We start from the raw sequence: 14,261 nt of genomic DNA on the forward strand, positions 1-14,261 counted from the left end.
TATTTTTTTATGGACATTTTTTCCCTTTAGGAGCCCAATTAGAATCATTCCCAGCTCCAGCACTTTCTGCAGCCCCTGAGGCACTCAGAAAGCCAGACCCCGCCCTCTGACCCCATCCCCACATTCTACCAAGTGCCAACATGCCTCCCACCCAAAGGGCACGGGCTCCTTGCTGCAGCCCTGCACACTGGGGACAGCAAAGTCCTGGTGCGCAGCACTTGAAGGAGCTGGGGGCACAAACCACCCCGCTTGGTGACATTCTCTCCAGCAACACGCTCCCCTCTGCCCCTAACAGAAACCACCTTTACCTTTCTATTCTACCTCAACACGCACACCAACTTCCCAACAGCCAGAAGCCAAAAAGCCCCAAGAAAGAGTGGCCCTGACAGATGCCCCTGGCAACTGCCTCCTGACCTCCTAGACCAGTCACAGGAAAAGCCCAGAGCTTCACCTCCTGCCTGCCCGCTCTGAGATCAGAAACCAAATGTCTTCAAGGGGGATGACCAGGACTTAGAATGGACAACTCAGGTCCCACCAGGTTACGTGGAAGTTACCAGCAAGTTGAGGTGGCTCCATCCTGATCGCCTGCCTGGCCTTCTGCCTTGGTGGGTACACAGGCACCCCAGTTTGCCTCCCTGTTCTCTTACAAGTCACTACACCTATCCCCCTTCACATGTGTGGGTCCAAGCAAGGTGGAATCGGAGGAGAACCGAGACCTGTCTTAGTTCTGGAGGCTTCCGGGCTGTGGATTGCATCTTTCACGTTTTCATTAGATTATTTAGAAATTCACAAGGTCCGGCCTATGGCATGAACACTAAGCAACATCTCACTGTCCTCACTCAGCCCAGGTCCCTCTCTTCACAAGGCTACCCGGTAACACTGCGTGACTGTTAGTTGGGTAACACAGGTTATGTCCCCGTCCTGCAACATGGGGATGTGGTCCAGACTGTATTTCCAGAAGGAAACCTGAAATTTCGGCAAAACTCTAGCTCTCATCAAAGGGCCAGCAAGTTCTAACAAGTACCCAAATTCTGGAACTTTTTGTAGCCGTTCTCTTCAGCTGGAAAAGAGCATCTCTCTCTCTTTTTTTTTGAGATACAGTTTTGCCCTTGTCACCCAGGCCGGAGTGCAGTGGCACAATCTCAGGTCACTGCAACCTCCGCCTCCTGGGTTCAAGCAATTCTCCTGCCTTAGCCTCCTGAGGAGCTGGGATTACAGGCACGCGCCACCATGCCCAGCTAATTTTAGTAGTTTTAGGAGAGACATGGTGAAACCGTGTTGACCAGGCTGGTCTTGAACTCCTGACCTCAGGTGATCCACCTGCCTCGAAGAACATCTCTTGACTAGACATTCATTACCTAGAATTTCAAAAGGGTGTTAATTCTTGGTCACTGAAGAGGCAGGACTACCCATGGGTAAAATTTAGCTACATAAACCATCAGCTGGTTTAGAGCCCTAAGTTCAGGAAGCCAAAGTCACTGGCCTTACCCAGGACAGTGCAGGGCTCAGCACTCTATGACCCCAGACGGGCATCTGTGCTCACATGCCTGCAATGATGGACATTTCGTTTTCCTAAGGTATTTCCATGGCCTTCCTGGGGCTTGTTGGCAATTTCTAGATTCTTCTCATTGTTGCTCCTTTGCTAAGTGTTGGTTTAACCTTTGACAAGTTCCTTTTTTGCTGATGCTTAAGTCTGCTTATCTGTCAAATGAAGGTACTTTGCTTCCCGCCACAGCGTGAGAATGAAATAGTTAATGATTGGAAAAGAACCAGTAATGTGTACATAACTGTGCACATAAGTCATTTGTCAAAGTCGGGAAGCATTCTCATGATGAGATCACGGTCATGAGGCTGAAAACTGCCAGACGGGAGAGACAGAGAGAGAGAGAGAGAGAGACTCAGAAACAGAGAGAGGCAGGCAGGTACAGCCTGCTCAAGCTGCAGCTTTTACATTAAGGTTCATTTCCTTAGCAATTTCCTTCCTTGTCAAAGATTTGAATCCACTTCCAGAACTGAGTCTTGCCACTGCTGAATCTTTTTTTTCTGTTCTATCTAAACCCTGCTGAAATTATAGGAGACGATTTTTCTTTCAGCTCTTTGGCTTCTGTTTGTAGCATACCCTGATCTACTGTAGACTTCCTGATCTATATATATATATATTTTTGAAACGGAGTCTTACTGTTTCCCAGGCTGGAGTGCAATGGGATGATCTCAACTCACTGCAACCTCTGCTTCCCGGGTTCAAGTGATTCTCCTGCCTCAGCCTCCTGAGTAGCTGAGATGACAGGTGCGCGCCACCACGCACAGCTAATTTTTATATTTTTAGTAGAGATGGGTTTCACCATGTTGGCCAGGATGGTGTTAATCTCCTAACCTTGTCATCTGCCCACCTCAGCCTCCCAAAGTGCTGGGATTACAGGCGTGAGCCACCGCGCCCAGCAATTTTTTTTAGAACCCAAAACAGAGGCAACCACGAGGGCAAAACAGGTACTCCAGGCAAAGCACCTAACCGCTGCTCACCCATGAAAGCTCCGCTTACATTCTGGCAGAGGAGACATGTGGAGGCCCTTGGACGCTGACAATCATTGCTGGTAAAGCACTAAGCTTCTTGGCCATAGGTCCAGCTCTGTACCTCCTCCTCCTCACCCAACTGTGCAACCTCCTCCTCCAACAGGGACTGCATGGAGGAAAGAGGGCCCGGGGGGCTACCTGGGAGGAGTGAGCGTGCCCCGTGTTTCTGATTGGCGCAGTCCCCATCAATCTTTCCCATCCTGCTTTTTCCCATGCTACAATATCTTTATGGAGGTTCACCACCAAAAGAGAAAGAGACCAGGGAGAATGAGACTGAAGTCAGTCAACCAGAACCCTATGGAAGAACAGAACTCTGGGAGAATACCCACACCTCCCCAAATCTCCCCACCTACAAATCTCAGTGGAGTTCTGAGATTTTGCTGCTAACTTGATATGAACTTTATATAATACATCTGAGTCCCAGGTCCTCAAAATGAGCCTTTGGGTGTGGAATGGGTGGTAGGAAATAAAAGGGTGTTGGCCAGGGAGGGCTTAGGTTTCCACTCCAGCACTGGAACAAAGTCTGAAAACGGGAGGGAAAAGCCTGAGGTTTCCTGGGGAAAGGCGACCAGCCAATTCACAGCCTGCTTCCCTCTGCGGATGGAGGACCTTCGGTCCTGACCCCATGTTGTATTACAGCTTGTTTTCGCAATGAGAGCCGAGAGCAGGCTCTATGGAGCAGGGTGAGGCAGTGAGTATACAGTCATCAGGTTCTTTTGTTTTTGAGGCAGGGTGTCATTCTGCTGGCCAGGCTGGAGCACGATGGCATGCTCATAGCTCGCTGCAGCCTCCAACTCCTGGGCTTAAGCCATCTTCCTGCCTCAGCCTCCTGAGTAGCTGGGAGTACAGTCATGTGACAGCACACCCAGCTAATTTTAAAAGTTTTTGTAGAGACAGGGTCTTCCTATGTTGCCTAGGCTCATCTGGAACTCCTGTGCTCAAGTAATCCTCCAACCTTGGCTTCCAGAAGCATGGGGATTACAGGCATGAACCACTGTGCCTGGCCTCATCATCAGGTTCTTCAAACACATATATATGTAGACAGTTAAAATGGAAGTGAATCGGGAAAGACCCAGGTGTCTTTGGAAACCATGGGTTAAAAACACATATCCGGGGCCGGGCGCAGTGGCTCACGTCTATAATCCCAGCACTTTGGGAGGCCAAGGTGGGTGGATCACTTGAAGTCAGGAGTTTGAGACCAGCCTGGCCAACATGATGAAACCCTGTCTAAACTAAAAATACAAAAATTAGCTGGTCATGATGACAGGCAACTATAATCCCAGCTACTTGGGAGACTGAGGAAGGAGAATCACTTGAACTCAGGAGGGGAGGTTGCAGTGAGCCAAGATTGTGCCATTGCACTCCAGCCTGGGCGACAGAGTGAGACTCTACCTCAAAAATAATTAAAAAATACAAAATAAAAACACACATCAGAAGTGAGCCCCACTTCGAGTGGATGACACGAATGAATGCTGAAAACGCTGCCTGTCGACTCTCAGAGCCTGCAGGCAGGGGAGAAGCTGTACGAGCTGCACGGCGTTCTTCAGGAAAGGCCTGGCCACCTAGACCACACCTACTGCTTCCCGTGCAAGAGGAGAGTCATTCTTCAACTCCAGTCTTCCAGCCTCAACTCCCCTCAAGCCAGAGATCAAAGCTTACAGGGATAGCTCAGCAATGGTTCTACTGGAAGGACAAGGAATAATCCCACCCACCCCAGAGGTCTGGAATATTCCCTTCAGGACTGGAACTCACTCACACATACCCCTGGTCACCCTTCCAACCTGTCCCCAAACGCTTCTGCTCTGTGCTTGCTTTTGGGAACCCCAAGCACTGCAAATGCTAACTGGATAAAAATTAGGGTTCTTTAAAAAGAACCCCTTCCCATGGTGCTTTCATATACACAGAGCTGCTATTTAGACCGACTTCCATCCCATCTCTGGCAGAAGCAAGAGCAAGGCCAGGCCTCGAGGGTGTGTCTCGGGGGTCGCCCCTCACCTGTACTCAGCAACTCCTCCTGCGTGCTTCTTCATGGCCGTCTCTGAGCTCATCCCGTAGAAGAGCTTGAGCTTCTGTCCATTCCTCTCAATCACTTCTCCAGCACACTCTGTGTGACCTGAAAACATCCCTCCCAGCATGACAAAATCGGCTCCAGCTCCTATATGCCAACAGTGGGGACAAAAGAGAGTAGCAGAGAAAAGAGCGCAGGGGAAGCAGGCTCCCCCAAAATCCAAGTGCTTGCCCAGTATGCCTCCCCCTCCGCCAGCTGTAGTCAAGAGAGATGATGGGCCTCTCACATCTCTCCTGGAAAAAGGGAGAGGGTCTCCACGCAGGGAGACAGGGCCAGGGGACACGGGGAGAAACAAATGCAGCCACAGTGTATGGGGCTGGTATCCCCTACACTGGACCATGCGTAACGTCTACTAATGGCTAACTAGGACCACCTTCCTCAGATCTAACTCTTCTAGAATCAGAGAAACATTAAAAATCAGGGAGTATTCTGCCAGGCGCGGTGGCTCAGGCCTGTAATCCTAGCACTTTGGGAGGCCGAGGCGGGCAGATCGCTTGAGGTCAGCAGTTCAAGACCAGCCTAGCTAACATGAAACCCCGTTTCTGCTAAAAATACAAACATTAGCCTGAAATCCCTTGAAGCCGGGAGGCAGGGGTTGCAGTGAGCTGAGATCATGTCATTGCATTCCAGCCTGAGCAACAGAGGGAAATGGTCTCAAAAAAAAAAAAAAAAAAAAAAAAATTGAGCAGTATCTTAGAAAGCACGTTATCGAATCTTATACTTCACGCACCGACTCCTCTACATGCCCCCTCAGGCGTCTGGTCTGTACTTGAAGCTCTCTGCACTCTGACACTCCCAGAGCTATTTATAGGTCAGGAAAGGGCCTCAGAACAGAATGAACCTCCTACACTGGAGACGTCTTCAAGGAAAGAAGCCCCTGTAACATGGAAGCCTCGTAAAACTCTCCCTGCACCACCACTGTGCTACGAATTAGACTTCCAAACTAATCCAAACGCTCCGCCATACTAATCATCACCCAATGACTACCCTTCCAGGACAGGCACAGAGGAGACAGAGGTGCTGAAGCTACCCGTCTTTGTGGGCTCTGATGGCACAGGCCTGGGGCTGGCTCTATGTTTATCCCAAGTGCGTGGCACATGGTAGACGCTAAATGATTAAGCTGTCAAAAAAGGAAAGGAACTTGTGGGAGAAATAATAAAAATGGTTCTCATTCCCCATCTTGTTCACGGATCACTGTGCAGAGACATTCTTCTTTGCCTGTTAACTAAGGAATTGCTACAACCTCCCCTCCTAAGTCCTACTGAGGGTTCACATTTAGAACAGAACAAGACGGCAGGCGGCGGGGCGCAGATGCATTAAGAGGATGAAGGAGGAGGGGAGCCTGCCAAATCCTAATGAGGAGGAGAAAACGTAGGAACCCCTCAGAGTGGCCCTGACGCCTTCAATCTGGTCATTTAAACATCGGTAGAGCACAATAGGGTTCTCACTGGCATTACAGTCCATTCTGTATCGCATTGGCGTTACAGACGGAGAGGTATACATTTCTAGCACTTAGGGAAGCAAGGCGCAACACAACCTTCCTACATGGCAGCTACCTCTGAAGACCCCCCTCCCTTCCAGGGTTCCTAACATGAATGCTGACGCCCTGGGTCCTCCTGCCATGATTTTAAGGAGCCAGAGGATAACTGGTGTCCAGCCAGGACTCCTGATGACCACAATTCCAGGAGCAAAGCAGAGGAGCAGATGTCAACAGCAGGAACACAGAGACACACTGAAAGAACGCATTGACGGGTTCCCAGCCCTTTTCGTTTTGGGACACTCTGGCATCCTTCCCTGACACCGTCCCTCTCCCTCTACGGAGTCTCTGCACAAGCATGGCTGCACTGACTGACAGACAGTCGAGGAGGGAATGACACCCAAGGGAGACTGAGCTGAGCGTGGTCCAAAGCCCAGGAACTGTGATCTGCAAGGCACCTTCTCATGTGTTGGGCTCCCTCTCTGTACAGAGAGCATGTGTGAGGCAACACAGAGTCCAAGATGCACCACCACCTGTATTAAGTAGGTGCAGCACAAAAACCAATCGCAGCCAGGCATGGTGCTTCACACCCGTCATTCCAGCACTTTAGGAGGCTGAGGCAGGCAGATCCCCTGAGGTTGGGAGTTCAAGACCAACCTGACCAACATGGAGAAACCCTGTCTCTACTAAAAAAACAAACAAACAAACAAGAAAACCCACAAAATTAGCCAGTCGTGGTGGCAGGTGCCTGTAATTCCAGCTACCCAGGAGGCTGAGGCAGGAGAATTGCTTGAACCCGGAAGGCGGAGGTTGCAGTGAGCTGAGATCGTGCCATTGCACTCCAGCCTGGGTCACAAGAGCAAGACTCCATCTCAAAAAAACAAAACCACAATCGTAAAATTGCCCTTGGCCAACGATCCTTACAACAACACAGGGTATGAGACAGTCCCGGTTAGCAGAGGCACTGTGCTCTTCTCCTTCTGCCCCCGATTGCAGGACTGTGACCTTGTCATTCCCCCCTCAGTTCCCTCAACTATAAAACAGGAAGCTGGGATCAGTGGAGGGTCTGTAGATTCCCTTCCACAGATAGGATCTAGGATTAGGATGAGGTTAAATCCCATTTTTTATGACGTCTTTTGGGTTGCTCTGAAACCTTGTTACTAAGAACACTGCCCTACGTTTTCCTTTGTCACTACCAGGGTTGTTGGCTGAACATTTATTTTGTAATTTTTTTTTCTTTGAGACAGGGTCACTCTGTCACCCAGGCTGGAGCGCAGTGAGGCGATCTTGGCTCACTATAACCTCTGCCCATGTTCAAGCGATTCTCCCACCTCAGCCTGCCAAGTATAGCTATGATTACAGGTGTGTACCACCACACCTGTGTAATTTTTTTTTTTGTATTTTTAGTAGAGACGGGGTATTGGCCAGGCTGGTCTCAAACTCCCAGTTTCAAGTGATCCACCGACCTCGGTGGATCCCACCAAAGTGCTGGGATTACAGGCATGAGCCACCGCACCAGACTGAATTTTTTTTCTGGCATCAGCAAAGGGTGAGGCATGGGAGCTTCGGTTCTGCCTCCTGCCGGCACCCACAGCCCCTGGAGCCTGCAGCCACAGGGCCGGCGCTGACTTCCGAATGCAGTCTGCAGTTCAGTGGCCAGCAGGGGCTTGACAGCTGTGCTTTACTGCCTGTGGTGCTGAGATGCTCGACCTCTAGTGCTTTCCCAAGAAAAGCTCAGGACCTGCTGCCCTCCCACCACGGCTCCCTGATCCCCAATCCCAAGGGCTCACAGCAGGCACTGCTGCCCCCTAGTGGAAGGCAGGCTCCAGCCTCCAGTGAGAAACCACTGAGGGACTTTTCCAGGCTGGCTCCAAAAAACGCCCCCTGTAGTTCCCACACAGTTCCCTGCTCTGGGATGAAAAGACCATGACTTCACCCACTCCTGGCTTGCAGGACGTTACCCCTAGATCCATCTCCTGGGGCATCTGTGGCCTGCTTTGCCGTGGACCAGAAACAAACCAATGCTGGGATCTGGGCCAACTGGGGCTGAAACCCAGGGAAAGGAAGCTCCAGGCAGGCCCAGAACTTCCCCAGCAGGTCCCCCTCCTCATTCAGGTTGCCACCTGGAGAGGTGCAGGGAGCCCCCTCCCTCCTTCCTTCCCTCCTTCTGCACCAGGGCCCGGTCTTACCAAAGGCTTTGGCGACATCCCCTGGACATGTGCAGCCTCCATCCTTCACAGAGGAAAAAGCAAGGACAGGACATCATCAGTGGGAGCTCAGCCAGGCTGTCCCCTACCCCAGGATGATCCAGTGACTAGGGGTTCAGACCCGCCACAGTCCCCAGCAAGCACAGGGGCCCATGCCCCCCACCACCACCACGGCTGTTGCTGTCTCACAGGGTGTGTATTCCCCTCAATATTGCATCTTTCACTCCCAAGCCCATCCAGACTTCATCTGTGGGTCAGAGGCTGGCATCACCCACCACCTGCCCGCCTGGGCTCAGGCACTTCTGCTGGCGAGCAGAAGGCAGCAGGAGCTGTGAGCGGTGGGGGTGGGGGGGGCTCGGCCCTCATCGCATGCCAGCCCCTTATATAACACACCCCACCCTTCCACCGTCCACACTCATTCTCACTCAGGAGTCACCTTTCCCTCTCTGCCTGGTGTGAGGTGTGATTTATTTAGTACAAAGGTTCAATTCTTTTAAGAGCCAAGAAAAGGACATTGAGTTAATCCTTTTATCTTTCCAGGTACCTCCCCGTCTCCTATTCCTCACGTATCATACAGTTACCTTAAAATCAAGTATCTGTCTTCCACCCACACTACCCATGCAGAGCACGCCTGGGCTGGCCGAATGTGTAGCAGGCCCCGTCTTTAACTTGGGCTGCTTAGCAAGGTTCAGCTATGGGGGTATGGTTCAAACACCAGCCACAGTCCAAGCCTTCTAGGATGCAGAGCTAGCTGCATTTGCTTACAAACACAAGACACCAAACGCCCAGGCCGCTACCTGCTACTCACTCCTAATGTAGTCTGGGTTTGGTTCAAGGGGGGCAAGGACAGCAGCAGTTCCCTGGAGCAGCAGCCAGATACACAGGGACAGCCAGAGGCCACATGCAAGGGACAGCCACGGAGGCCACGGCACAAGGGGAGACAGCATCAGGGCTCACGTGACGGCGACACAGCCCGAAGGTCAGTGTGGGTCTAGGATAAACAGCAGGGCCTCTGAGGGAAGCACCTGTCCCCAGAAGGTGGGACCCATTTTGCGAAGGAACGGAGGAAAGACAGGGTACCCGGGTTACCCCGTGCCTGCAACCTGCAGGAAGGTACATGCAGGTCTGGAATTGGAGGGCGGGAAACTGGGATGAACCATCCTGAAAAGGACATCTCAAACTGAGAACAGAGGGTGTCTGCGACTCAGTCCTCTTTATCCACCCATGAGGCCTGTCATCACTCCAGAGGTAGGACTTCAATATTGTTTCACTTCTTTGCAGCTCTGATCAAAAGGTTAAGTGTGAAGGCTGGACCTTTTCTTCACAAACATTTACCGACTACAATTATGTCCTCCATCAAATGTGTTATTCATACATGGCTCCTCTGACCCCCAGAGGGCCACAGAGCACTGGGGACTAATTATTTCTGAAGTAGTCTTGCCGAATGTGATCTGGCCCAAACCCTCCATGTGGAGACAGGAACAGGGCTTGCAGCTCCATACACCTTGTTAACGCACCTGGCGTATTTATTTACCTTTCAGAGGTACAACCTTAAAGTGCCCTTCGCTTGCCATGCCAATTAATTTCAAAGTGCTTCATCTCTTTATCAAAGCCAGCTCTACACAGTTTCACACTTTTGGCCTCAAACAGATTAAATAAACACATGTTCCCATTAAAATAAGTCCTACCTATGTATGACTTAAAAAAAAAAAAAAAAAAAGAGCTGGGTACAGTGGCTCAGCCCTGTAATCCCAGTACTGTGGGAGGCCGAGGCAGGCGGATCAGCTGAGGTCAGGAGTTCGAGACTAGCCTGGCCAACATGGTGAAATCCCATCTCTACTAAAAATGTAAAAATTATCTGGGCATGGTGGGCACCTGTAATCCTAGCTACTGGGGAGGCTGAGGCAGGAGAACTGCTTGAACCCAGGAGGTGGAGGCTGCAAGTGAGCTGAGATCACGCCACTGCACTCCAGCCTGGGGAACAAAGAGCAAAACTCTGGTTCAAAAAAATCACTCTTTTGTTCACCTATTTGTGTCTCCTGTGGTGTCCTGAAAATTTCATATTATTGTGGTGAGTGAGGAGGCCTGACTCACGGGCCCTGTGCTATGGGACCCCAAGAAAATCAGCCTCGCTCTTCCCAGGATGGGCCAAGAGATCCACAGTTAATACAACTGTGTAACGTGTCGCAAAGAGGAAATCTTATCACGGTGTCATCTGCACACAGGGTGCTTTTGTATGTGCACTTGTGAAATGGACAGCGTAGACCACACAAGCCCAGTTGCACATTTAACCAAGAGCCACCCAACGTCACATGGTGCCTCAGGACAGACAGGGCAGTCTGCTTCCTGCTACTATATTTCCAAGTGTTCAAAGTGTCCTGCCATGTTCTCGGGAAGCAGAGTCGCTCCAGCAATCTAAGACACACATATGTCTTCACACATAAATATTCACAGCTGCTGAAAGGTTGTTAAAAGCATCATCATCATCATTTGGGCTAGTATTTAGTTCTATGCAAGTATTCAAAGCGGTAATTTACAAGGAGTCCTTTTTTTGTTTTTCCAAAAGAATTAACATTATATTTAAGTACAAACGGCACCACAGGACATGAATGATAACTTGTGAATTGTCAGCCTGCCTCTTTTGCTTAAAAATACTTGCTCAGCACCCAGGTACATAAAGCACGTTCTTAACAACCTACAAACCCACACAATCGTAGTGGGAGACTTTAAGACTCCACTGTCAATATTAGATTAATGAGACAGAAGATTAACAAGCATATCCAGTACCTGAACTCAGACCTGGACCAAGCGGACCCAATAGACATCTACAGAAATCTCCACCCCAAATCCACAGAACATACATTTTTCTCAGCACCGAATTGCACCTACTCTAAAACTGACCACATAATTGGAAGTAAATCACTCCTCAGCAAATGCAAAAGAATGGAAATCATAACAAACAGTCTCTCAGAGCACAGTGCAATCAAATTAGAACTCAGAATTCAGAAACTAACTCAGAACCGCACAACTTCATGGAAACTGAACAACTGGCTCCTGAATGTCAACTGGATAAACAATGAAATGAAGGCAGAAATAAAGATGTTCTTTGAAACCAACAAGAACGAAGACAGCTGTGTACCAGAAACTCTGGGACACATTTAAAGCAGTGTCTAGAGGGAAATCTACCACAATAAATGCCCACCGGAGAGCGAGGAAAGATCTAAAATCGACACCCTATCGTCAAAATGGAGAGAGCTAGAGGAGCAAGATCAAAAACACTCAAAAGCTAGCAGAAGACAAGAAATAACTAAGAACAGAGCAGAACTGAAGGAGATAGAGACACAAAAAAACCCTTCAAAAAAAAAAAAAAAATCAATAAATCCAGGAGCTGGTTTTCTGAAAAGATCAACAAAATAGACCACTATTCAGATTAATAAGAAAAGAAAGAATAATCAAATAAATGCAATGAAAAAACGATAAAGGGGATATCACCACTGACTCCACAGAAATACAAACAACAATCAGAGGTTATTACAAACAACTCTATGTACATAAACCAGTAAACCTGGAAGAAAAGGATAAGTTCCCGGACACTTAGACCCTCCCAAGGTTAAACCAGGAAGAAGTCGAAACCCTGAATAGACCAAAAACAAGGGCAGGAGTTGCGGCAGGAATTAACAGCCTACCAACCAAAAAAAGCCCAGGTCCAGATGGGTTCACAGCCGAATTCTACCAGACATAGAAAGAGGAGCTGGTACCATTCCTTCTGAAACTATTCCAAACAATCCAAAAAGAGGGAAACCTTCCCAAATCATTTTATGAGACCAACATCATCCTGATACCAACACCTGGCAGAGACTCAACAAAAAAAAGAAGACTTCAGGCCAATATCCATGATGAACATAGATGCAAAAATCTTCAATAAAATACTGATTACAACAGCACATCAAAAAGCTTATCCATCACAATCATGTAGTCTTCATTCTGGGGATGCAAGGCTGGTTCAACATACACAAGTCTACAAACATAATCCACCACATAAACAGAACCAAAGACAAAAACCACATGATGATCTCAATAGATGTAGAGAAGGCCTTTGACAAAATTCAACAGTCCTTTATGCTAAAAACTCTCAATAAACTCAGTATCGATGGAACATATCTCAAAATAATAAAAGCTATTTATGACAAACCCACAGCCAATATCATACTGAATGGGCAAAAACTGGAAGCATTCCCTTTGAAATCTGGCACTAGACAAAGATGCCCTCTCTCATCACTCCTATTCAATATGGCATTGGAAGTTCTAGCCAGAGCAATCAGGCAAGAAAAAGAAATAAAGGGTATTCAATTAGGAAAGGAGGAAGTCAATCAAATTGTCTCTATTTGCAGATGACATTATTGTATATTTAGAAGACCATATCATCTCAGCCCAAAATCTCCTTAAACTGATAAGCAACTTCAGCAAAGTATCAGGATACAAAATCAATGTGCAAAAATCACAAGCATTCCTATACACCAATAACAGACTTAAAGAGAGCCAAATCAAGAACGAACTGCCATTCACAATTGCTACAAAGAGAATAAAATACCTAGGAATACAACTAACAAAGGATGTGAAGGACCTCTTCAAGGAAAACTACAAACCACTGCTCAAGGAAATAAGAGAAGATGCAAACACATGGAGAAACTTGCCATGCTCATGGTTAGGAAGAATCAGTAACGTGAAAATGGCCATACTGCCCAAAGTAATTTACAGATTCAATGTTATCCCCATCAAGCTACCAATGACCACCTTCACAGAACTGGAAAATACCACCTCTTAAACTTCATATGGAACCAAAAGAGAGCCTGCGTAGCCAGGACAGGAATTTACCTGCCTTTTTGTTCTAAGCAAAAAGAACAAAGCCGGAGGCATCACGCTACCTGGTTTCAAACTATACCACAAAGCTACAGTAATCAAAACAGCATGGTACTGGTACCAAAACAGAGATATAGACCAATGGAACAGAACAGAGGCCTTGGAGGCAACAACACACATCTACAACCATGTGATCTTTGACAAACCTGACAAAAACAAGCAATGGGGAAAGGATTCCCTGTTTAATAAATGGTGATGGGAAAACTGGCTAGCAGTGTGCAGAAAGCAGAAACTGGACCCCTTCCTGACACCTTACACTAAAATTAATTCCAAATGGATTAAAGACTTAAACATAAGACCTAACACCATAAAAACCCCAGAAGAAAACCTAGGCAAAACCATTCAGGACACAGGTGTAGGCAAGGACTTCACGACTAAAACACCAAAAGCATTGACAAAAAAGCCAAAACAGACAAATGGGACCTAATTAAACTCCAAAGCTTCTGCACAGCAAAATAAACAATCATTAGAGTGAACTGTCAACCAACAGAATGGGAAAAATTTTTTGCAATCTACCCATCTGACAAAGGGCTAATATCCAGAATCTACAAAGAACTAAAACAGATTTACAAGAAAAAAACAAACCCATTCAAAAGTGGAAGAAGGATATGAACAGACACGTTTCAAAAGACGACATGTATTAGGCCAACAAACATATGAAAAAATGCTCATCATCACTGATTATTAGAGAAATCAAAACCACACTGAAGTACACCTCCTGCCAGTTAAAATGGCGATCATTAAAAAAATCTGGAGACAGCAGATACTGGAGAGGATGTGGAGAAATAGGACACTTTTACACTGTTGGTGGGAGTGTAAACTAGTTCAACCATTGTGGATGACAGTGTGATGCTTCCTCAAGGACCTAGAAATAGAAATTCCATTTGACCCAGCAATCCCATTACTGGGTATATATCCAAAGGATTATAAATCTTTCTATTATAAAGACACATGCACATGTATGTTCACTGCAGCACTGTTTACAGTAGCAAAGACCTGGAACCAACCCAAATGCCCA

The 14,261-nt window shown here is 47.8% G+C and overlaps 1 protein-coding gene across 3 annotated transcripts in view; it reads right to left on the reverse strand.

The window, feature by feature from the left end:
* GMPR (guanosine monophosphate reductase) overlaps nucleotides 1-14,261 on the reverse strand; it is a 147,289-nt gene that overhangs the window by 10,951 nt on the left and 122,077 nt on the right. For all 3 annotated transcript variants that reach the window (XM_078368290.1, XM_035294832.3, XM_002806679.6), the window contains 2 exons: nucleotides 8,306-8,348; nucleotides 4,567-4,726 (listed from right to left, as the gene is read on the reverse strand). In XM_078368290.1, coding sequence (XP_078224416.1) covers nucleotides 4,567-4,726; nucleotides 8,306-8,348 — 203 coding nt within the window. The remainder of the gene's footprint in view (nucleotides 1-4,566; nucleotides 4,727-8,305; nucleotides 8,349-14,261) is intronic.

Source organism: Callithrix jacchus, chromosome 4, assembly GCF_049354715.1.
Source record: "Callithrix jacchus isolate 240 chromosome 4, calJac240_pri, whole genome shotgun sequence".
NCBI classification, from domain to species: domain Eukaryota; kingdom Metazoa; phylum Chordata; class Mammalia; order Primates; family Cebidae; genus Callithrix; species Callithrix jacchus.